The following is a 26,287-nucleotide window of genomic DNA, read 5'->3' as shown; positions in this document are numbered from 1 at the left end:
GCCCTGGGCCAAAGGCAGGCGCCAAACCGCTGTGCCACCCAGGGATCCCAAAAAAATTATTTATTTGAGGAAGGGAGCAAGAAAGGAAGCATGAGCAGGAGAAGGATCAGAGGGCAGGGTAGAAGCAGACTCCCCACTGAACAGGGAGCTGGACATGGGGCTCTATCCCTGGACTCCAGGATCATGACCTGTATCAAAGGTTTAACCAACTGAGCTACCCAGGTACCCCTCCTGTAATGTTCTTATCTGACTTTGGTATGTGGGTAATGTTGGTCTCATAAAATAATTTTGAAAGTGTTTTTTTCCTCTGCAAGTTTTTGGAAGAGTTTTTAAAAAAATATTTATTTATGATAGACAGAGAGAGAGAGAGAGAGAGAGAGAGAGAGAGAGAGAGAGGCAGAGGAGGAGGGAGAAGCAGGCTCCATGCCGGGAGCCCGACGCGGGACTCGATCCCAGGACTCAGGACTCCAGGATCGCGCCCTGAGCCAAAGGCAGGCGCCAAACCGTTGAGCCACTCAGGGATCCCCTGGAAGAGTTTTAAGAAGGATTGCCATTCACTTTTCTTTAAATGTTTGCTAGAGACTTGGGAGGGGCAAGATGGCGGGAGAGTAGGGTCCTCAAATCACCTGTCCCCACCAAATTACCTAGATAACCTTCAAATCATCCTGAAAATCTACAAATTCGGCCTGAGATTTAAAGAGAGACCAGCTGGAATGCTACAGTGAGAAGAGTTCGCGCTTCTGTCAAGGTAGGAAGACGGGGAAAAAGAAATAAAGACACAAAAGGCCTCCAAGGGGGAGGGGCCCCACGAGGAGCCGGGCTGAGGCCGGGGCGAGTGTCCCCAGGACAGGAGAGCCCCGTCCCGGAGGAGCAGGAGCTGCACCAACCTTCCCGCGGAAAGGCCTCGCAGGGAGCTTGGAGCAGGACCCAGGAGGGCGGGGATGCCCTCGGGCTCCCGGGGACACTAACAGGCACCTGCGCCCCGGGGAGATGCGCCGAGCTCCCTAAGGGCTGCAGCGCTCGGCTGGACCCGGAGCAGCTCGGAGGGGCTCGGGCGGCGGCTCCGCGGAGGGGGCTGCGGGGCGGGAGCAGCTCGGAGGGGCTCGGGCAGAGGAAGAGGCTCCGTGTGGAGGGGGCTGGGCGGCTCTGGGAGCAGCTCGGAGGTGCTCGGGCAGCGGCTCCACGGAGGGGACTGCGCCACGGGGAGCGCGAATCCAACAGCGCAGGCCCCGGAGCACAGGGCGCCGGGACACAGCCCAGGATCCGGCCTCCCCCCCGGACAGACAGAGGCCGGGAGGGCCCAGGACAGCAAGGACGCTCCTGCCTGGAGCTGAGCAGATCAGCGGCCCTGCCCGGGAGCCCCCAGGCCCTGCAGACGGAGAGCCCCGGAGCTACTGCGGGAGCTGACTCCAGGGCTCCAGAGCTGCCCCCGCCACTGTGGCTTCCTCCCGGGGCCTCACGGGGTGAACAACCCCCACTGAGCCCTGCACCAGGCAGGGGGCAGAGCAGCTCCCCCAAGTGCTAACACCTGAGAATCAGCACAGCAGGCCCCTCCCCCAGAGACCTGCTAGACTGACAAGTTCCAGGGGAAGTCAAGGGACTTAAACTATACAGAAACAGAAGATACTCCGCCGAGTTTTTTTTTTTTGCTTTTTGATTTCTGGTTGCTTACCCCACCCCTTTTTTCCCTTCTTTCTTTTTATTTCTTTTTATTTATTTATTTATTTATTTATTTATTTATTTATTTATTTTTTATTTCTTTCTTTTTATTTATTTATTTATTTATTTATTATTATTATTTTTTTAACTGTTAAAAGAAGTATTTTTGTTCAGTAGCAATTCAGTCAGCAATAAAGTGCACAAATGATACGGGAAATGCTCCTTTGCGACTGGGATCTCCATCGATGTGGCCAATCCACCACTCTTGGTCCTCCTCTCCATCCACGATAATCACATCCCCCTCAGAGAATGTCAGCTCGTCTGGGTTGTCAGCCACACAGTTATAGAGAGCTTTGACCCGCTTGGGCTTTAACTTGGTTGTCTGTGACTTCCTGGGCATGGGGGCTGGGGGCTGCAGGACTCCAGTGTTGGACAGAGGACCCAGAACTTCCGTTCCAGAGAGATCTGGGGCAGGTCCTCTCGGCTGGCCTTTGTTGATCAGCGGGGTTGACTTGTCAGCCCCGGGAGCAGGCCTCTTCTGGGGGAGGCGGCTGGGCGGCTGGGGCGGCAGGGGCGGGGGCGGGGCTTTGCTCAGTGAGATCCCAGGCTGGGCAGGCTTGCTCTGCTGGCTCAAGGCTTCTATCACACTGGGCGTTTTTGCTACTGGAGGGGGCGGTGTGGGAGCCAAGGGATTGGTAGATGTCACGCGGAGAGGGGGCAGCGGTGGATGGACAGCTGGCGGATCTGACGAAGATCGCTGCCTGCTTGCACCGTCCACACTTACAGAGTTTGTCTTCCACAGGGCGGTAGCGGAGGAGGCTGTCTGAACTTTGGCAACATTCCGTGGGGGCAGCGGGGGGGCGCTGGCGGTGCTGGGGGCTGCAGGCTGGGTGGGTGGCGGGCTGCCACTGAGGATCGCTCCGTACGTCTCGTTCTGCAAGATGCTGGGCACAAAGCTCCTCTGCTTGTCCTTGGCCAGGGTGGCGGCATCTCTGGCCAAAGATGCGGCATTAGACTGCAGCTGGTTGGAGCCCAGCTGGTAGAAGCTGACGGGCCGGTCTTCTCGCCGACTGGGGCTGGGCTGCAATTTCTCGTCCACATCATCATCGCTCTCATCCAGGTCTTCGTGGAGCAGTCGCCACTCGTACTCGACATGGACATGAGAGTTGAACCTCCCAGATAAGGCCTGCGTCAGCAGCTCCTCGCAGTGCTCGTGCCTGAGGCGTTTGGCGATGTCCAGCGGTGTCTCTCCGGACTCATTAGCCGTCTCGATGGACGCCTTCCCCCGTAGGAGGAGCTTGAGGCACTCGGCGTTGTCCGTCAGGCAGCAGTAGTGCAGGGCAGTGCTGCCCTTCCCCGTCTGTTTATCCAGGTTCCCACTGTTCTGGACTAAAAAGTCAACGATGTGGAGAGAAGTCCGGTCCACCGATCTGACCGCCAGATGGAGGGCAGTTTCATCTGGCTCATGTCCATTGGCCAGTGGGATTTTTTCTGTAAGATCCACACCGTCAGCATACGCCTGGAGTAAACCAAAAATATCTCTTGTTTTGACGGCCTCACAAAGGCTGTGAAGTTTTCTTCTCTTTTTTTCTTCCTTTTTCTTTTTTCTTTTCCTCTTTTCTTTCCTTCTTTCTCTCCTCTCTTATTCTCCTTTTCCCACTACAACTTATTTTTGGCCACTCTGCACTGAGCAAAATGACTAGAAGGAAAACCTCACCTCAAAAGAAAGAATCAGAAACAGTCCTCTCTCCCACAGAGTTACAAAATCTGGATTACAATTCAATGTCAGAAATCCAATTCAGAAGCACTATTATACATCTACTGGTGGCTCTAGAAAAAAGCATAAAGGACTCAAGAGACTTTATGACTGCAGAATTTAGATACAATCAGGCAGAAATTAAAAATCAATTAAATGAGATGCAATCCAAGCTAGAAGTCCTAACGACGAGGCTTAACGAGGTGGAAGAACGAGTGAGTGACATAGAAGACAAGTTGATGGCAAAGAGGGAAATTGAGGAAAAAGAGACAGACAATTAAGAGACCATGAAGACAGATTAAGGGAAATAAACGACGGCCTGAGGAAGAAAAACCTACGTTTAATTGGGGTTCCCGAGGGCGCCGAAAGGGCCAGAGGGCCAGAATATGTATTTGAACAAATCCTAGCTGAAAACTTTCCTAATCTGGGAAGGGAAACAGGCATTCAGATCCAGGAAATAGAGAGATCCCCCCCTAAAATCAATAAAAACCATTCAATACCTCCACACTTAATAGTGAAACTTGCAAATTCCAAAGACAAGGAGAAGATCCTTAAAGCAGCAAGAGAAAAAAAGTCCCTGACTTTATGGGTAGGAATATTAGGGTAACAGCAGACCTCTCCACAGAGACCTGGCAGGCCAGAAAGGGCTGGCAGGATATATTCAGGGTCCTAAATGAGAAGAACATGTAACTGAGAATACTTTATCCAGCAAGGCTCTCATTCAGAATGGAAGGAGAGATAAAGAGCTTCCAAGACAGGCAGGAACTGAAAGAATATGTGACCTCCAAACCAGCTCTGCAAGAAATATTAAGGGGGACTCTTAAAATTCGCCTTTAAGAAGAAGTTCAGTGGAACAATCCACAAAAACAAGGACTGAATAGATATCATGATGACACTAAACTCATATCTGTCAATAGTAACTCTGAATGTGAACGGGCTTAATGACCCCATCAAAAGGCACAGGGTTTCAGACTGGATAAAAAAGCAGGACCCATCTATTTGCTGTCTACAAGAGACTCATTTTAGACAGAAGGACACCTACAACCTGAAAATAAAAGGTTGGAGAACCATTTACATGGTCCTCAAAAGAAAGCAGGGGTAGCCATCCTTATAATAGACAAACTAAAATTTACCCTGAAGACTGTAGTGAGAGATGAAGAGGGACACTATATCATACTTAAAGGATCTATCCAACAAGAGGACGTAACAATCCTCAATATATATGCCCCGAATGTGGGAGCTGCCAAATATTTAAAACAATTGATAACCAAACGGAAGAAATACTTAGATAATAATACACTTATACTTGGTGACTTCAATGTAGCTCTTTTTACCCTCCATAGGGCTTCTAAGCATAACATCTCCAAAGAAATGAGAGCTTCCAATGATACACTGGATCAGATGGATTTCACAGATATCTACAGAACTTTACATCCAAACTCAACTGAATACACATTCTTCTCAAGTGCACATGGAACTTTCTCCAGAATAGACCACATACTGGGTCACAAATCGGGTCTGAACTGATACCAAAAGATCGGGATAGTCCCCTGTATATTCTCAGACCATAATGCCTTGAAATTAGAACTTAATCACAACAAGAAGTTTGGAAGGAACACAAACACGTGGAGGTTAAGGACCATCCTGCTAAAAGATGAAAAGGTCAACCTGGAAATTAAGGAAGAATTGAAAAGATTCATGGAAACTAATGAGAATTAAGATACAACTGTTCAAAATCTTTGGGATACAGCAAAAGCAGTCCTGAGGGGGAAATACATCGCAATACAAGCATCCATTCAAAAACTGGAAAGAATTCAAATTCAAAAGACACCTTACACATGAAGGAGCTAGAGAAAAAGCAGCAAGTGGACCCCACGCCCAGCAGAAGAAGAGAGTTAATTAAAATTCGAGCAGAACTCAATGAAATCGAGACCAAAAAACTGTGGAACAGATCAACAGAACCAGGAGTTGGTTCTTTGAAAGAATTAATAAGATAGATAAACCATTAGCCAACCTTATCAAAAAGAAAAGAGAGAAGACTCAAATTAATAAAATCATGAATGAGAAAGGAGAGATCACTACCAACACCAAGGAAATACAAACGATCTTAAAAACATATTATGAACAGCTCTACGCCAATAAATTAGGCAATCTAGAAGAAATGGACGCATTCCTGGAAAGCCACAAACTACCAAAACTGGAGCAGGAAGCAATAGAAAACCTGAACAGGCCAAAACCAGGGAGGAAATTGAAGCAGGCATCAAAAACCTCCCAAGACACAAGAGTCCAGGGCCAGATGGCTTCCCAGGGGAATTCTATCAAACGTTTAAAGAAGAAATCATACCTATTCTACTAAAGCTGTTTGGAAAGATAGGAAGAGATGGAGTACTTCCAAATTCATTCTATGAGGCCAGCATCACCTTAATTCCGAAACCAGAACAAGACCCCACCAAAAAGGAGAATTACAGACCAATATCCCTTATGAACATGGATGCAAAAATTCTCAACAAGATACTAGCCAATAGGATCCAACAACACATTAAGAAAATTATTCACCATGACCAAGTAGGATTTTTCCCCGGGACACAAGGCTGGTTCAACACTCGTAAAACAATCAATGTGATTCATCATATCAGCAAGAGAAAAACCAAGAACCATATGATCCTCTCATTAGATGTAGAGAAAGCATTTGACAAAATACAGCATCCATTCTTGATCAAAACCCTTTAGAGTGTTGGGATAGAGGGAACTTTCCTCGACATCTTAAAAGCCATCTACGAAAAGCCCACAGCAAATATCATTCTCAATGGGGAAGCACTGGGAGCCTTTCCCCTAAGATCAGGAACAAGACAGGGATATCCACTCTCACCACTGCTATTCAACATAGTACTGGAAGTCCTCGCCTCAGCAAGCAGACAACAAAAAGACATTAAAGGCATTCAGATTGGCAAAGAAGAAGTCAAACTCTTCGCCAATGACATGATACTCTACATAGAAAACCCAAAAGCCTCCACCCCAAGATTGCTAGAACTCATACAGCAATTTGGTAGCGTGGCAGGATACAAAATCAATGCCCAGAAATCAATTGCATTTCTATACACTAACAATGAGACTGAAGAAAGAGAACATAAGGAGTCAATCTCATTTACAATTGCACCCAAAAGCATAAGATACCTAGGAATAAACCTAACCAAAGAGGTAAAGGATCTACACCCTAAAAACTATAGAACACTTCTGAAAGAAATTGAGGAAGACACAAAGAGATGGAAAAATATTCCATGCTCATGGATTGGCAGAATTAATATTGTGAAAATGTCAATGTTACCCAGGGCAATTTACACGTTCAATGCAATCCCTATCAAAATACCATGGACTTTCTTCAGAGAGTTAGAACAAATTATTTTAAGATTTGTGTAGAATCAGAAAAGACCCCGAATAGCCAGGGGAATTTTAAAAAAGAAAACCATAGCTGGGGGCATCACAATGCCAGATTTCAGGTTGTACTACAAAGCTGTGGTCATCAAGACAGTGTGGTACTGGCACAAAAAGAGACACATAGATCAATGGAACAGAATAGAGAACCCAGAAGTGGACCCTGAACTTTATGGTCAACTAATATTCGATAAAGGAGGAAAGACTATCCATTGGAAGAAAGACAGTCTCTTCAATAAATGGTGTTGGGAAAATTGGACATCCACATGCAGAAGAATGAAACTGGACCACTCTCTTGCACCATACACAAAGATAAACTCAAAATGGATGAAAGATCTTAATGTGATACAAGATTCCATCAAAATCCTAGAGGAAAACACAGGCAACACCCTTTTAGAACTTGGCCACAGTAACTTTTTGCAAGATACATCCACAAAGGCAAAAGAAACAAAAGCAAAAATGAACTATTGGGACTTCATCAAGATAAGAAGCTTTTGCACAGCAAAGGATATAGTCAACAAAACTCAAAGACAACCTACAGAATGGGAGAAGATATTTGCAAATGACATATCAGATAAAGGGCTAGTTTCCAAAATCTATAAAGAACTTATTAAACTCAACACCAAAGAAACAAACAATCCAATCATGAAATGGGCAAAAGACATGAAGAGAAATCTCACAGAGGAAGACATGGACATGGCCAACATGCACATGAGAAAATGCTCTGCATCACTTGCCATCAGGGAAATACAAATCAAAACCACAATGAGATACCACCTCACACCAGTGAGAATGGGAAAAATTAACAAGGCAGGAAACAACAAATGTTGGAGAGGATGCGGAGAAAAGGGAACCCTCTTACACTGTTGGTGGGAATGTGAACTGGTGCAGCCACTCTGGAAAGCTGTGTTCTTCAAAGAGTTAAAAATAGACCTGCCCTACAACTGCACTGTTGGGGATTTATCCCTAAGATTCAGATGCAATAAAATGCCGGGACACCTGCACCCCGATGTTTCTAGCAGCAATGTCCACAATAGCCAAACTGTGGAAGGAGCCTCGGTGTCCATCGAAAGATGAATGGATAAAGAAGATGTGGTTTATGTATACAATGGAATATCACTCAGCCATTAGAAACAACAAATACCCTCCATTTGCTTCAATGTGGATGGAACTGGAGGGTATTATGCTGAGTGCAGTAAGTCAATCGGAGAAGGACAAACAGTGTATGTCCTCATTCATTTGGGGAATATAAATAATAGTGAAAGGGAATATAAGGGAAGGGAGAAGAAATGTGTGGGAAATATCAGGATGGGAGACAGAATATAAAGACTCCTAACTCTGGGAAACAAACTAGGGGTCGTGGAAGGGGAGGAGTGCGGGGGGTGGGGGTGAATGTGTGATGGGCACTGAGGGGGGCACTTGACGGGATGAGCACTGGGTGTTCTTCTGTATGTTGGTAAATTGAACACCAATAAAAATTAATTTATTAAAAAAATAATAAAAATAAATAAATAAATAAATGTTTGCTAGAATTTACCCATGATCCCATCTGCTCTTGGGCTTTTCTTTGTTGAGAGGTTTTGGATTATTTCTTCAATCTCTTATTATTGACCTCTTCAGGTTTTCTATTTTCTATATCTTGATGGTTAATTCTTAGTCAGTTGTATGTTTATAGGAATTTATCTATTTCTTTTAGGTTCTCTAATATATTGCCATATAATTATTCATAATAGTCTCATGATTCTTTTTAAATTTATTGCTAGTTATAATGTCTCTTTCATTTCTAATTTTATTTAATGAATTTTCTCATTTTGTTTATTAGTCTAGCTAATAGTTTGTTAACATTCTTTTACTTTTCAAAAACAAGGTCTTTGTTTCATGGATCTTTTTTATTGTTTTTCTGGTTTCTATTTTATTTATTTCCACTCTGATTTTTGGTATTTCCCTCCTCCTGCTAACTTAGGCATAGTTTATTTTCTTTTCCAGTTTCTTATTATGAATTTAGGTTATTTATTTGTAATCTTTCTTTTTTTTAATGTAGATTTTTATCTCAATAAAATTCTCTTAGAACTTTTTGCTGTACCTCATAAGTTTTGGTATATTGTATTTCAGTTTTTGTTTGCATCATGATCTTTGGTGATCTTTGTTTTGATTTCTTCTTCTTTTTTAAAGATTTATTTTTTTATTTTAGAGAAGGAGAAAGCATGCTTAGGAGGGGGGGCGGGTAGGACAAAGGAAGAAGGAGAAGGAGAGAAGCAGACTCTCTGCAGAGTATGCAACCTGATGTGGAGTTTGATTCCAGGACCCTGAGATGATGTCCTGACCTAAGATCATGACCTGAGCTAAAATCAAGAGTCAGGGACTTAACCAAGTGAGCTATCCAGGTATCCCTTGATTTCTTCTTGTATTGTTTAATTTCCACCTACTGGTGAATTTTCCAGTTTATCTCCTATTACTGATTCCTAGTTTCATACCTTTGTGGTCAGAAGAGATACTTGGTATGATTTCAGTATTCTCAAATTTGCTGAGACTTATTATGTGATCAAACATATGCTCTATCTTAGAGGATGTTCCATGTGTATTTGACAATAATGTGTATTCTATTGCTGTTGTATGGAATGTTCTATAGATGTCTGTTATGCTCATTTGGTCTAAAATGTAGTTATAGTCCAATATTTTTTTAAATTTTCTTTCTGGATGGATCTATACAAGGTTGTAGATGAGGTATTGAAGTCCCATACTATAATTATATTGTTGTTTATTTCTGTTGTAATTTACTCAGTATCTTTAAGTGCTCCAATTTGGGTATATATATCTATTTTTTGAATTGTTACATTCTCTTGATTAATTGACTTCCTTTTCACTATATAATGACCTTCTTTTTGTCTTACAGTTTTTTATTTAAAGTATTTTGTCTCATAAGAATATCTATCCTTGTTCTCTTTTGGTTTCCATTTGCATGGAATATCTTTTCCATCCCTTCATTTGAAGCCTATGTTATGTCCTTAAAGTTGAAATTAGTCTCTTATATGCAGCACTTAATTAGATCTTATTTTTTTGTTTTTTTTGTTTTTCCTTAATACGTTCAGCCATGCCTTTTGACTAGAGAATTTATTCTATTTACATTTAAAGTAATTATTTATATCTAAGGACTTACTAATGATATTTATTGTTTTCTAGCTATTTTGTAGTTCTTTTGTTTCTTTCTTTCTGAATTGATGATTTTCTATAGAAGTGTGCTTTTATTGCTTTATTTTTTTCTTTTTTGTATCTATTATAGGTTTTTGTTTTGAGGTTGCCATAAGGCTTACAAACATAAAATATCTTATACATTTAACTGAGCTAATAACAACTTCAATTGCATTAAAAACCTTATCCTTTTATTACTCCTTCAGCATTTTTTTTGTTTTTGATGCACAATTTACATCTTTTTATATTGTATATCCATTAACACATTATTTTACCTATAGTTGTTTTTAATACTTTTGTCCTATAACCTTTATACTAAGATTAAGTGATTAACACAAACCATAGTATAATATTGGAGTATTCTGAATTCAGTTATATACTAATTTTTACCAGTGTGTTTTATATTTTTATATTTTTCATGTTACTACTATTTTCCTTTCATTTCAGCTTGAAGAACTCCTATTAGCATTTTCTTATAAGTCAGGTAATGAACTCCTTCAGCTTTTGTTTGAGAAATTCTTTATCTCACCTTTATTTCTGGGCAGTTTTGCTGGGTAAAGTATTTTTGGTTGGCAGCTTCAACACTTCAAATATATCAAAGCAGTCTTTCCTAGCCTGCAAGATTTACTGAGAAATTCAACAATAGCCTTATGGATGTTCCCTTGTATATGAGGAATTTTTTTTTCTCTTGCTGCCTTAAAAAATCTCATTGTCTTTGTTTTTAGCTGGTTTCATTGTAATGTGTCCTGGAGATCTTTTTCATTTGAAGATTTATGGTGACCTCTAGGTGATTAATAAATTTAGATGTCCATATCTCCCCTGATTTTGGAAGTTCTCAGCCATTATTTCTTTAAATGTTCCTCTTTTCTACCTCTCTTCTCTTTCTGAGACTCCAATAAAGCATAGGTTGTTTATTTTATTTTATTTTTTAATTTTTTAAGGTTATTTATTTTAAACGTATCCCATTCATGTAGGTTTTCTTCGGCCTTTTTTGTTATTTGTTCTTTGTTTTTCTCTGGTAGAATAATGTCAGATGTCCTGTCTTGAACTTCATAGAATCCTTCTTTGCTTGATCCATATTTTTTGTTTTTCTTTCTGGGATTCCACTTTTACATGTGTTAGCTTTCCTTGTGTATTCTTTATATCTCTTCTCCTATTTGCTTTCCATTTTATCTTTCAATTTGTCTCCTGGAAAGGGTTTTTTTATGATACGTTTTCCATTTCATTAGTTTCTTTTCATCTGTTAAGCTCATACACTGCATCCGTGAATTTAGTTATTGAACTATTCAGTTCTAGAATTTCTACTTGATTTTTTCAAGCTTTCATTGTTTTTTAAAAAATAATTTATTATTATTAATTTTCATTTTTTGTGGTGAGGACACTTGAGATCTACTCTTTTATCTAATTTAATGGTAACAGAAAGTTACCATGGTGGTTAATGGTGGTTACCAGAGGCTGGTGGATGGGGGAAAATGGAAGAAGTTGATTAAAGGGTATAGACTTTCAGTTATAAGATGAAGAAGTTCCAGAGATCTAACGTACAGCATGATAACTAAAGTTAATAATAGTGTTGCTAGATGGGTGATGAGTATTAAGGAGGCCACTTGTTATAATGACCACTGGGTGTTGTATATAAGTGATGAGTCATTGTTTTATACTCTAGAAACCAATATTGTGCTGTATGTCAGCTCCCTAAAATTTAAATACCAAATAATAATGTATACTTTTTATGATGTCAAATTCCTTGCTAAAAGTTTCAAGTTGAGTGTTAATTCACGTGAGAATATTTTTTTCTTACAGATTTTGTTTATTCATGAGAGACACAGAGAGAGACAGAGAGAGGCAGAGACACAGGCAGAGGGAGAAGCAGGCTCCATGCAGGGAGCCTGACGTAGGACTCGAACCTGGGTCTCCAGGATCACACCCTGGGCTGAAGGCAGCACTAAACTGCTGAGCCACCCAGGCTGCCCTCACATGAGAATATTAAGCATATTTGTGTTACACTTTTAATCTTACGTTCTATAAGTTTTGTGAATTTCCTTTTCTATCTGTTGTTTGTACTATTTTTCTTTTATGTTGTAATGTCTCTTTTGTGCCTGGTTATCTTTGATGGTTTGCTAGACATTGTATTTTTCAAAAGTTTTAAAATAGTTTTTAACTTTATGGAGAAATTACAAAGATAACATAGTGTTCCTCTATATCCTGTATCTACTATCTCCTATTGTTAATATTTTTAATATGATGTGTCTATCACAATTAATGAATCAATTATTGATGCATTATTATTAACTAATGTCCATACTTTATTTCAACTTTCTTTGTTGTTACCTAATTTCCTTTATCTGTTCCAGCACCCTACCTAGGGTACCATGTTACATTTACTTGTAATGCATCTTTAGGCTCTTATTGGCTGTGAAAGTTTCTCAGGCTTTCCTGCCTTTCATGACCTTGATGACTTTGAGGACTACTAGTCAGGCAATTTGTAGAATGCTCATTAGTTAGGATTTGTCTGGATTATGCTATCATGTGGTTTAGATATAGTTATCATAAAAATATCATACTAATTTTGAGGTAAGAAATGATTCTTCAAACAGCTATTATATGAATGAAAGCAAGTCTATCACAAAGAATTAGCAGTTTGTCTGAGGGGGTCAAATTGTGAATAGGAGATGATGATTTTCAGTGGCTATTCTAGTTTATTGGACATTTTACTAAATGATACACGTCTTCACATAAGGTCTAGCATTTACCAAGGGGGTCAGTGCTAAAGTTCCTTTCACATGATCAAAATGAGATATAGATATTTGAAGAACAACACTTAAAATTATCAGAAATGGAAGGAAAATCACAAAATACATGATATTTAAGTAGCAAAGGTTTTGTGTTATATCTGTGGATAGTGCCTCATTAACTGCTTCTTCAATTGGAGGAACCATTTTGAAATAATATATAGTCAAATATAAGTGTGTTCAATAATAGTAACATTATGGCTAAAGTTAGAATTATGGATAACTGGAAAATATTCAGTATTTTTGGAAAGCCAGTACGTTTTGTATTGAATGAATCTATAGGTGATAATAACTCTCTTTAGCCTCAAGCTTACATTTTCCAACTAATTCTTGAACTAGGACCCTTTCCTGTATCATTTGGGATGACCATTTTCAAAACTTAGGGAGCATTAAACTTTTTAAAACTCCAGCCTCTGTTAAAGGAGTTAACCTGAGGAAAAAAAGCCTTCCTGCTATAAGCATTCAAAATGGTGAGGTGATTATAGGCCAGTTTCTCAGAAAAGGAGTTTTTTATGAAAGAGGATAATGGCATATGAAATTGATGATGCCAATTGAAAAGAAAGAAAGTGGTAATATGATATCAACAAAACACCAAGTTAAAACTTAGGAAAACAAAGGATGACAAACTGAGGGGCAAACTACCATCTAACTGTGATGGGATCAGCTAGGGTCTCTCAAGCATTTTATTGCTGTGCCTCAGCTCATTGCGACCCTCAGGAAGAATAATGACTTTCCCATGACACAGTCAGTGTCCTGTGGTATCCCTGATTTTCTTCATTACATAAATTATGACCAAAAACCTATCTCTTCTAAGGTTATAATTTTTTTATATTATCAGTGATTCTTTTTTTAAAATTAATTTTTATTGGTGTTCAATTTACCAACATACAGAAAAACACCAGTGCTCATCCCGTCAAGTGTCCGCCTCAGTGCCCGTCACCCATTCCCCCTTATCAAAGATAAGCAATGCTAGGTAAATGACAGGTCCTATAAAGGAATGGTAAAATTTTATATTTACCACAGTAAAAGCAGATACTTATTTTTAAAAATGCCCATTATAGTTCTTGATCATGGAAGAGAATTCAGATATGCTGCGTACCAATACAACATTAACCAAATTGAGTTATTAAGCTGCTAGCTGCTGGAATTTTGGGTTTTTTTTTGGGGGGGGGGGATCATGAACACTGGATTGTTAAAAAAAGATATTTGGTAGTGTTGGTAGTTATAATCAAGCTGGTTAATGAAGCCTTATTTCCCCACTATATACATCCTGTTTCGTGAGCCATCAACCTCTGTTCCTTACCTTTTATGTCCTTATCAATCAAGAGTTAGTCAACATTAATGGGACTCTTTAAAAGCATCATTATATTAACCACCTTCATTTCACAGCTTTATATTTGGCCACTTTGCTATTCCATATCTCATTTGATCCTCAGCATAATGCAGAGAAGTATGTTTGACAGAGACTATTTTTTTAAAAGATTTTATTTATTATTCATGATATATATATATATATATATATATATATATATATATATAGAGAGAGAGAGAGAGAGAGAGAGAGAGAGAGAGAGAGAGAGGGGCAGAGACAAAGGTAGAGGGAGAAGCAGGCTCCATGCAGGGAGTCCGACGTGGGACTTGATCCTGGGTCTCTAGGATCAGGGCCTGGGCTGAAGGTGGCACTAAACCGCTCAGCCACTTGGGCTGCCCAGAGACTATTTTTCTTTGTTTAAATGTAGGCTCAGAAAAAGGTTCAATGACTTATGCAAAACTGTATAACTAGTGAGTGGCAGCAATTGGACTATACTCCGTATCTCCTGACATCTAGTTCTGTTCTCTTTCTGCCACACTAGGCTTTCATTTTTAAAGTTCTTGCTATTACATTTATTACATTTCTTTCTTCTTATCTTCTTTATAATTTCTGTTGCTAAGACAGAAACCAAAGCCATATTAGAGATTGGTCTTTCTAAATAACATGGAAATCCCTTGCAAGATGAGGTTGCTAAGTTTAAAACTGAATTTATGGCTAGATAGAATGGATAAATTACACTATTTACATACATTCATACCTGTATTAATGGATTCCTGATCTCTTGAACTCCAGCCTTTCCTCCCTTTTCCTTGCTGTTTTGTGTGTATTTGTATGTACAGAAGTGAAGAGACAGTTGGAGAGAGAAAGACCAACTTATTACTGTAGATGATTAGGGGATTTTGGATTCCATCTCTTTGAGAGTTAGGTATCTTAAAGATTATTAGCTACCATGTATTAATCACCTACTATGTGGCAAACACTGTATTAGGTTTTCATATATAAAGAACAGTGTGATATTCTAGTTGCAAGGGGCATTCTTCATCCTAGTATTACTCTGACATTTAGGTAACTTCTTTGAAAAGTAGGCTATATTCTTTTAATTAATAATCTCTATAAGAGGTACATTTTTAACAACTAGGCTATCTGAGATTTTTCTTCGGTTATATCAACTTGCTTGTTTGTTGTCTGAAATCAGTACTATGCGGAGGGCTGAGCCTAGATAGATCAGTGCACATTCTATGAAGCCTGAAGATGACTTCCTTTCCAGCTACAGGAGAAAATGTTTTATGTCATTGCCAAAGACATGGAACTTGATTCTTTTGTTTTTTTCCCCTGAGTGACTAATGCCAGGCTTGATGGCAGATCTGGGCAACACACCTTGGAAAACAGGATAGAATAGAGACCCTGAGTATTTTACAGACCTGGAATATAGCAGAGAGTAGCGCTGAAAGGGAGATAGAAGGTAGGGAAGACAAATTTTGATTCCATACATTTTTTTTAGAGTCAGTATCAACTAGAAAAACTGTAGTGCCTTAATTACAGAAGCTGTGAAGAGGATTTCCAAATTTAGGAGAACCAGAATTTCTCCCATATCCACAAAAGTGTATGCTTAGAATCTAACAGGATGAGGCAACGTAAAAGGGATGGCCCTACCTTTTATGATATATGACATAAACGAATAGTTTGATTTAATGAAAAATACTAAAGTTGGTATAACCAATTGAATGATATTGTCATTTACACAAATCCCTTGTAGTACTAAATCTTATTATAATGAGGCTGTCAGAGTTCTCACCATTGCTGAAACTCAGCCTTGGGAATTGCCTTCTGATATTGTGACACAACTTTTTAAATCTCCTCCTTTGTGAAAAACCTTATTCTTTAAGGATATATTTAAATATTATACATAAATAAAAGCCATTTAAATGCAAACTTTATGAATAATATATCTGATTAAACTGAATAAATGCCACTTGTGAGTCAATAAAACATGACTTGTGTGCTTATAAAATGGTGCTGAAGTCTCTTTACTAGGCATATTTTAAAAAACAGTACTTTGAATGACATTTTTGCAACAAGCTTCAGCCTCCCAGTCTGGTCACTTTGAAAGAGATACCATCCCTATTTGAGAATATTAGTCTTAGTATATCATGGCCATACGTTGCTTAGCTTCCCTTTAAGCTCTTACATTGTAAATTGTCCTTATAATCTGTTTGGCTTTACCCATTTCTCATTTCTTACTCTCATATAAATAAGCATGCATTTTCAGCTGAGTTTTTCTAAGGGAAGCTTAAGTGAGAGAATAATCAAATTAATACATTTTCATTTGCATTTAAAATAATTCTAGATTAGGGCAGTATTTTCCAACTGCTAGTCTTGAATCCCCATGTTGGCTAAGTGTTCTAGTTAAGTATCCATTTTGTTAAAGGCAATAACAACAGGCATCTGTCTCAGTATCTAATTAACTACAATAAAAAAACCACATTAGTTAAAAAAATTTCCCTTCAATACAATTCAGTTTGAGAGGCATCTAGCATACACTGAAAGAACATGTCTGGTGATAATCAGATGGGCATGCTCAAGTCCTAGTTTCTGTGTTGGCAATCATTCAACTCAAATACTGTAAATTTCTAAGGTGATTATGATTTTACAATTTTGTTTCTAATTCACATATTTACAGAAGTTTATACACTTAATAAAATTGTTAATTTAACAAAGGAAGCATCAAAAACACCAACGTTAAAATTTAACATGTCAAAAAAAGAGAATGAATAAATAATAATACATATATCTTAAGATGCTTTTTTACTAGATTCATAAATTGTCCTCATCTGATGAAATTCTTTTTTTTTAAGATTTATCTATTCACAAGAGACAGAGAGAGAGAGAGAGGCAGAGACCTAGGCAGAGGGAGAAGCAAGTTCCACGCAGGAAGCCTGATGGGGACCTGATCCCGAGACCCAATCCTGGAATCCCAGGATCATGCCTCCAGCCAAAGGCAGATGCTCAACCGCTGAGCTACCCAGGCATCCCATCTATGAAATTTTTGTTCAGTATATATATATATTTTTTTTTAATTTTTTTATTTGAGAGGGAGTTTACATGTGAATGTGCAGGGGGGAGGGGGAGAGGAAGAGGGAGAGATAAACTCAAGCAGACTCTGCACTGAGCATGGAGCCCAATGTGGGGATTGATCTCATGACCCTGAGATCACAACCTAAGCTGAAACTAAATGTTGGATGCTTAACTGTGCCACCCAGATGCTCCTTTTATTCAATACATTACAAATTTTTTGAAAGGTAGACTAATATTTTAGTGAAGAAATAAAATATTAATGAAATTCACTTTTTCTTTTTTTGAGAATGAAGACCACATGCACAGTATATTATGTGGAGAGAAAAGGTGGTAAATAAAATACCAAAACTTTCTTCAGTTGTGATTTAGAAAAAGCAACAAAATTATAAAAATAAAGCAGTTCTTTTTGCAAATATAAAATGCAGAAGCTAAAAAATAGTTGTCTATTTTTGATGCTGTAACATTTAGCAACATTTCAACTTTCCTTTATATAAACATTTGACTCTAATCGGAGAAGGACAAACATTATATGGTCTCATTCATTTGAGGAATATAAAAAATAGTTGAAGGGAATAAAGGGGAAAGGAGAGAAAATGAGTGGGCAATATCAGTGAGGATGACAACATGAGAGACTCCTAACTGTGGGAAACAAACAAGGGGTAGTGGAAAGGGAGGTGGGTGGGGGGTTGGGGTGACTGGGTGACAGACACTGAGGGGGGCACTTGACGGGATGAGCCCTGGGTGATATGCTATATGTTGGCAAATTGAACTCCAATAAAAAAGAATTTGACTCCCCAAACAAAAATGACCAATCATTTGGGAATTTATAGTTTGACATTATGTAATATTACATAAAGTAAATTATCATTCCTTATTAAATTATGATTATTAAACATGTTAGAAACAAATTTCATGTTAATTTGTATAACTATACTGATCAAAAGAGCATTTTTGACTAAAATATTTTCCTTATTACTTGACAGAAACAACAACAAAAAATACTTTTAGTATTTCCTGAATGATTTCTTATGTCAAAAAAGGGGAGAAAATAATTTTCTAGAAGAAATTGTATAAGAAATTAGTCTGACAAATTGTGTTTTATTTATGTATTTGGTGACTGGAATGTTTTCTGTAATTGAAGTAATATTTGTTCTGAGATGGATGAGGTTTCATTTTATGATGTGAGTGTCTTTTTTAAAAATTTATTTATTTTGGGGGTGCCTGGGTGGTGCAGTTTGTTAAATGTCTGACTCTTGGTTTTGGCTCAGGTTGTAATTTTGGGGTCAGGAGATTAAGCCCTGCATTGGACTCTGCACCCAGCTGGGAGTCGGCTTGGGATTCTCTCTCCCTCTTCCTCTCCACCATTCTCTCTCTCTTTCTCTGTCTCTCATAAATCAATCTATCTATCTATCTATCTATCTATCTATCTATCTATCTATCTATCTATCATCTATCTATCTTTAAGAAAATAAAGTTTATTTTTAAGTAATCTCTACACCCAATATGGGGCTTGAACTCATGACCCCAAAATCAAGGGTCACATGTTCTGACTGAGCCAACCAGGTGCCCCTGAATTTGAGTCTTTTATCAAGGAATCAACATCGAGATTTTTTTTTCCTGTTTCCAAAATGAAATGGAATGGGAGTGAGTACCTAACTTCCTGGACAGAACACACAGACAAGATTTCTTCCCTATGAGAGCAGAGAGCTGCAAGGTAATAGGATTGATATCTGTGGAATAATGAAATCATTGGAATCAAGAAATGTTTTGAGACTCCCAGAATATTAGACCTCAATGGCCTCCTCTTGTGTCTTGAAAGGTCATTTTAGGGTAAATGAAAGACAAAACTTTAAACAGGGGGAGCAAACTTAAGGAACTCATTACACTGACATGTGAATAAGTCAGGGAACATAATCTCAAAAGAGACTTAGGTAAACATTTCAATGATCGATCTAGAATAACTGAGGACGAGAATGTTTCTCACTACCATGAATTTTTAATAATTCATAATATATTTCATTGTATTGTGTGCATTAAGCTGCTTACATTTTTTGTGGTTACTGATTAATTTAGATAAATTTTTACCATCTTATGTTTTATATGTCTACTTTTTCTATGCTTATTTTCTTATCTGTTTTTTGTCTCTTTTGGGTTGACTACATTTTTAAAAAAAAATAATTTTGACCCTTCTACTATAGTTCTCCTATATTATTGATTTGCCTTAAAATTTCATCATGTATATTTATCAATTTCTAAACAGTGTTCCTACCAAAAATATAAAGATGTTAAAGAACTTGAAATTCAAATTCTAATCCTATGTACTGCGGTTGTCTACTAATTGTAGACTTTTTAAATCTCCATAATTAGTAATTAATGTTTTTACTGTCTATGCTTAGATTTTTTTTCACTTGTTTACCAATTTATTTATCTTTTTTTCTTGTAACTCAGTCATACTTCTGGAATAATTTGCTTTCTTTTTAAAGAGCATCTTTTAGACTTTGTTTTAGTGGTAAACATTTTTTTCTTTGAATTTTTGCTCTCATTCTTCAATATAGTTTTATACCTACATAATTCTAGATTGATTGATTTTTCTCAGCAGTTTGTAGATACTGTTTCACTATCTTCTGGAGTTCATTGTTGCTATGGAGAATCCGATTCTCAGTCCAGATATCTTTATAAGTTACCCCTCTCTTCTCTGTAGCTGTATTTAAGATCTTTTCTCTCTTTGATGTTTTACAGTTTCATTATGATGTATTGACTTGTGCGTGGGATACGCCATACTTCCCAAAGCAGAGGATGCATGTCTTTAATTCTGGAATCTTCTCATCCCTTATCTCTTTGAATATTTCATCCATCATTTTCCTCATTTTCTCTTTCTAGAACTTCAATCAGATATATATAAAGCCTTTCCATTATATCCTCTGTTTCTCTGAATTTCTGTTTCATGGTTTTTTAATTTTTTCTTTGTATTTTATTCTGGTATTCAAATCTATTTAGTTTTTCAGTTCACTTATTCTTTTTAGCTTCATCTAATTTGTTTAACCCATCCAGTGAGTTTTAATTTCAGTTATGTTTTTAGTTCTAGATATTTTATTTTCCTTTGAAATTTGCCTGTTTTTATCTTGTATCATAAAGTTTTTACATCTGAGATCTTTGATTGACTAAAAAAGTAATTTCTTGTTTCTACTAATTATAAGCATGATTTTGCTCTAGCTGAATTAATTTTGTGTGAAGTTTGAGGGTCCAGGTTAAGGGTGCTTTCCACCAGAAGAGATTCGTGTTTGCTTCTTCTAGGTGCCAAGATGTATTAACAACCTGAGCTGTCTTTAACTTAATTTCTTGGCTTAGGGTTTTCTGACGATGGTATAAATATAAACCCCAGACATAACTGAGGGAAGGCCTATTGTTTCTCATCTCAGAATAGATCATTTATCTACACCTGGAATTATGGAGGAGAGAGGCAGTATTTCTTCTGGGCTTCTGCTACCATCAGGCAAATTTATTTCTAGTGTTAACTAAGGTGTGATCTCCTGGGCTTCAGCAGGTTTTTCAGTTACGGTGCTCAACTTGCTCTTGCTTTGGCCCAAGGCCTAATTTTTATTACCTAGAGCATATGTTAATTCCTCCAAATCTGGGTTTCTAGTACCTTCAGAGCCCATCATCAAGTCCTGGATTTTTGTTAGGACTCTGTTTTCAGCCTGTCTGTCCTGTTTCTCTGCCTCAGTCTCTCCCTCTCTCTTCTTTAGCTCACTCTCTGTCTCCTTGACCCCGACCCCCCAACTCTTAGAGCTTTTCATTTCTTGCAAACTTGGCAATGCATTTACAATTATAAATGTTGTTACTTACCTACAGTGTAGGTGTTTTGAAGGAGAAGGGCTTTTTAGATTATCCACTCTTCATACTAATGAAAGTAGAGTCTACTTTTGTGTGTTAAGTAGTCAATAAATGTTTATTGAATAAAGAAATGTCAGGGAAGACAAGAGATTTTCTTCTGAAGTGGCTTTAAAACTCTGTGCCAGGATTCTGGGATGGATGTATGAAGGGTGGAAATTTTTATTTTTTCCTAGTGTTTTACCTTAGAATGCATACTTTGTTTCTATCCTTCTCATTGCTATAAATTCAGTAAGGAATGTTGCATACTTTTTAAAAATACTTACCAGAGTATGGAGTTATTTGGAGCAGTATCAGTATGGGGGAAAACCTCAGTCTCCTTAAATTCAAAGTAAGATTTATTCTTGATAAGTATTTTTTATTCTTCATATATATTTTTTTACTTTTAGACTTTGTTCTACAAGAAACGAGAGTTAAGTAAAAGGAAGTTCATATTAGTAGCCTGAAACAAGTCCTGAAAACCAAAACTATGATAACCAGAGATATCTGTGTCAGATTTTCAGTGACAAGGAAAGAAGGCCAGGATTCTTTTAGAAATCATGAGCTATTATACTTGGTATCAGGTACTGTGGTACATAATTTTTGGAAGCATTGAAAAACTTTATTATTGTTTATGTGATTTCATGACAATTTTCTTTCCTCTACAAAACCTGTGAGGAAAAAAAAATGTGGGCCCTGACTGCTGTCTGCTTATTGGGGGCATGACACTCATAAGTAGACCTTGGTGTTCTGTTAAACATAAATTTCTCAGGTTACCAACATCAGATAAGGTCATTCTGTGACCATGAAAGAGCAAGACAAAACAAGACTACTTTGTAATCATGTTTAAACAAGACAAAAACACATTCCAAACCACAAAAATGACCAAACATATTTGGTCTCCTATTCTGGTGAATAAGTGACTACTACTTCTTAGCCAATTATAGTTTTAGCCTCAATGCATTCCTATACCTCCTGCATGAAAAGTACTGGGTTCAAAACAGAATTACCACTGCTTTCTAAAAGAGCCTAATCCTGAGCAAAACGTTGTATACTGAAGCCATCCCCAGAGTAACGCAACACAAACCCAAATCCTGTAATAAAGTTTCTTTCACTAAAATGCCCCCATAGTTATCCAACTGTGTGCTGTCTTCTCATTGCAATGAGCCAATATATTTAAAATTTTTTTAATGACAGGTGTGTTTCTGGTGGCCTTTGGCTGGAGGGCATTGACTCCTGGATGACATACAATTGCATTTTTCCCCATTAAGACAGATTTTATATTATAAGTTTTATTAAAATTTTTCAACATGCTTTGAAAGACTGGTTTCAAAAAGCATGAATCTGTTGCTTCCTGCCTTGTTAATTTTCCCCATTCTCACTGGTGTGAGGTGGTATCTCATTGTGGTTTTGATTTGTATTTCCCTGATGGCAAGTGATGCAGAGCATTTTCTCATGTGCTTGTTGGCCATGTCCATGTCTTCCTCTGTGAGATTTCTCTTCATGTCTTTTGCCCATTTCATGATTGGATTGTTTGTTTCTTTGGTGTTGAGTTTAATAAGTTCTTTATAGATTTTGGAAACTAGCCCTTTATCTGATATGTCATTTGCAAATATCTTCTCCCATTCTGTAGGTTGTCTTTTAGTTTTGTTGACTGTATCCTTTGCTGTGCAAAAGCTTCTTATCTTGATGAAGCAGCCACTCTGGAAAACTGTGTGGAGGTTCCTCAAAGAGTTAAAAATAGACCTGCCCTACGACCCAGCAATTGCACTGTTGGGGATTTACCCCAAAGATTCAGATGCAATGAAACGTCGGGACACCTGCACCCCGATGTTTCTATCAGCAATGGCCACAATAGCCAAACTGTGGAAGGAGCCTCGGTGTCCATCGAAAGATGAATGGATAAAGAAGATGTGGTTTATGTATACAATGGAATATTACTCAGCAATTAGAAATGACAAATACCCAGTATTTGCTTCAACGTGGATGGAACTGGAGGGTATTATGCTGAGTGAAATAAGTCAATCGGAGAAGGACAAACAGTGTATGTTCTCATTCATTTGGGGAATATGAATAATAGTGAAAGGGAATATAAAGGAAGGGAAAAGAAATGTTGGGAAATATCAGGAAGGGAGACAGAACATAAAGACTCCTAACTCGGGGAAACGAACTAGGGGTGGTGGAAGGGGAGGAGGATGGGTGTTGGAGGGGAATGGGTGACGGGCACTGAGGTGGACACTTGACGGGATGAGCACTGGGTGTTTTTCTGTATGTTGGTAAATTGAACACCAATAAAAGTTAATTAAAAAAAATAAATAAATAGGAAAAAAAAAAGCATGAATCTGAACACTTCCATGACTTATTGTCACTAATGATGTACATATGTATGGGAGTGTAATGGTACTCTATCTGTCAGAAAAATAAAGAGGTTGAACTTAGACTACTTTTAGGAGATTTAGTTGATTCTGTATTGGTAACACTCTTAGCTGATATTAATTTTCTAGTCTGGTTTTCCATTAGCATTATGGCAGTATTCACAACTGGTTATTGACTTTCATCTGTGCTCATCCTACTCCATTTCCAGAGAACTAGGACAATCACTTTAGAACCATCTAGTTCTCTATAAAGCAGAAGAGAAATTAGAATTACACATTTGCCTTTTAAATTTCTAGTAGCATAATCTCATGGGTCAGGTAAAACCAATTTCATGTAAATTTGGAGTGTAATAAATTATGGTTTGTGAACCTTTCAGAGGAAGAAGGAAGTTTGATGTGCTGAGATAGCAAAGGGGACTGTGGAAGTCTGAGTTTATTTCTCGCCCTCAGAGCATTCTGCCTGGATTTGTGAAAATGTTACAAATGATGAATGAGCTGTAAATAGAAGATTTCTCTGTGAGCCATAAACAGTCATAAATGGATTAGACTGAACAGCTGGGAGCAAAATCATGGGCATTATGCAAGCACACAGGACAGGCTGTGGACTGTAACTAGCATCCCACCCTATTGATTAGCTGTTCTGTGGACCATAATAAAACTATCATGGTTAATTGCTAGAAAGAAGCACACACCCAGAAATAGGAAAGTTAAGGTGTCAGCCCTCCAGTTTATTGCTCAAAGTCAACATAATTTGTGTTTCATTATAGCACTTTCACTGCAGGATCTATAGGGTTCAATCAACTCCTCCCTCCACCATGACTTTTCTTGGGCACAAGAAAAGTTATTTTATTACATTTTGTTGCCTTCTAGTTATGGATCAGTAACTTTTCTAGCCAGGCCTATTCTGATTTGCAAGCATTCTAAAGAACAGCTTAGATTTTTACAATGTGGTACAGCCTGGGTAATACTGAAAGGGTGTATTCTAATTTCAGGCTACCAATTTTCTTCACCAGGTTAGCTTGTGTTCCTTTAATTTTGTGCACATTTTTACTTACACAGAAACCATAAGAACAGCAGTCCTCTAGACCATATAGTTATGAAGGGGAGATTAAGCCTTTTTCGTTATTGTTGTTTACACCCGAGGGAAAGTGACAAGTGTTTGATAAGGGGCTGTGGAGTTTCTCTTCCATTTAAGACTTGCAGTATATAGAATGGAGAATGTTTTGGTTCATGTCATATAATGTTTTTTTTTTATGTCATATAATGTTATAGAAAGGACTAATGGGCTATTTAGTTTTGTGTTCTATCAGAGCCTTCCTGTTTAAAAAGGTGATGCATCTTTTGGGGCTTTATTATAATAGGAAATATGAGGACTATTAGCTATTTCCCTTTAATACTTTTACCCTAGAGTGAAGTGTATGTGTATGTGCTGGAATCATAGATCACACGTGTCATTGGCACTGGTGGAAATGGGTCTGTCTTGCTAATGTGAAATGTGATGTGAAGGGAACTTATTTCCAGATATCATGCATGTCTATACCTGACTTACTGCCATATTTTGGAATATATACTCTTCCTTCTGCCAAATTCCTTAGGTTTGCACACTTGGCAGCCAAAAGCACCATTCATTTCATTGGTCATGCATACTCTCATTGATATTTTTGACTCTGTTTTTTTCTTTTCTTTACATTATGGCATGGGAGACAAGTTGTTTACTAGTGGGGTACAACTTTTATGAGCACAACCACCTAGCCTGCCTAGAAATCTGGTTTGAAGCTCTGGCCTCTTGGTTCCCTACTCTCACAACTGAACCATGAATATGGGCTTAAACACAATAATCTGTGTTTCATTAAGAATTAATATGTATTCATTCAGCACCCACTATATGCCCGACAGCTTGGCATTGACAGACAGCAGACATTATTGGACTCATTATCTAAGCACCTTTACTTTTATTTAGGATGCTAATATCACCATCACACATTTGTTTCTTTACTAGTATCATGATATATGCACCCATTAGGAATTTTGTTCTAGTTTTTGTGAAGCAAAACATGAAATTTGGCAAAATAGGTTATGTATCTCTTAGAATTAGAGGGATGGGGCAGGATGCAAATGTAACAGCCTCAAGGACAGAACTCTGGAAAAACTGCATTTTTAGAGTTAGTAACTCTCCCCCTTTAAGAAATCCTTGGAAGAGTTAAGCCCATAAAAATGAAGAATTCCCCCCAGACAAGGGGATGCATAGCTCTCTGATAAAGAGGAAAAATTTAGTTGTTAAACTGCCTCCACTAAGCAGGTTTATCTCTCTCCTATTGAGCATCTCTAAAGTAAATTGAATTGTGTTGCTGAAAACACAGGTCCAGGGGCATCTGGGTAGCTCAGTGGTTGAGTGTCTGCCTTTGGCTCAGGTTGTGATCCTGGGATAGAGTCCTGCATCAGGCTCCCAGTGGGGGAGCCTGCTTCTCCTTCTACCTATGTCTCTGCCTCTCTCTCTGTGTGTCTCTCATGAATAAATAAAATATATATTTTTAAAAAAACATAGGTCCAAATCCTAACTTCCATACCTGTGAATGTGACCTTGCCTGGAAATATGATCTTTGTGGATGTAATTAAAGTAAGGATCTTGAGATGAGATCATCCTGGGTTGGCCCTAAATCCAGTGCTAAATGTTCTTACAACAAAAAAGGAAGGATTTGAGATACAGAGAGAAGGAAAGTCCATGTGAAGGTGGGAGCAGGGATTCAAGTGTGGGAGCTGCAAACTAAGGAACCCCAATGGATACTGGCAGCAACCAGAAGCTAGGAGAGAGATATAGAATGGATTCTCT

At 38.3% G+C, this 26,287-nt stretch overlaps 1 protein-coding gene across 1 annotated transcript in view; it reads right to left on the bottom strand.

Moving 5' to 3' along the window:
* Positions 1-1,810: 1,810 nt before the first annotated feature.
* The window catches only part of LOC121482663 (arf-GAP with SH3 domain, ANK repeat and PH domain-containing protein 2-like), a 179,390-nt gene continuing 154,913 nt past the window's right edge, over positions 1,811-26,287 (bottom strand). Inside the window, exon 2 of the mRNA XM_041740485.1 lies at positions 1,811-3,241. Within this exon, the coding sequence (XP_041596419.1) occupies positions 1,841-3,241 (1,401 nt within the window). The 3' untranslated portion in view covers positions 1,811-1,840. The remainder of the gene's footprint in view (positions 3,242-26,287) is intronic.

This window comes from Vulpes lagopus, chromosome X (assembly GCF_018345385.1).
Source record: "Vulpes lagopus strain Blue_001 chromosome X, ASM1834538v1, whole genome shotgun sequence".
Classification (NCBI taxonomy): Eukaryota; Metazoa; Chordata; class Mammalia; order Carnivora; family Canidae; genus Vulpes; species Vulpes lagopus.
Note: the sequence above shows the minus strand (reverse complement) of the source record. Positions and strands in the feature narration are given on the sequence as shown.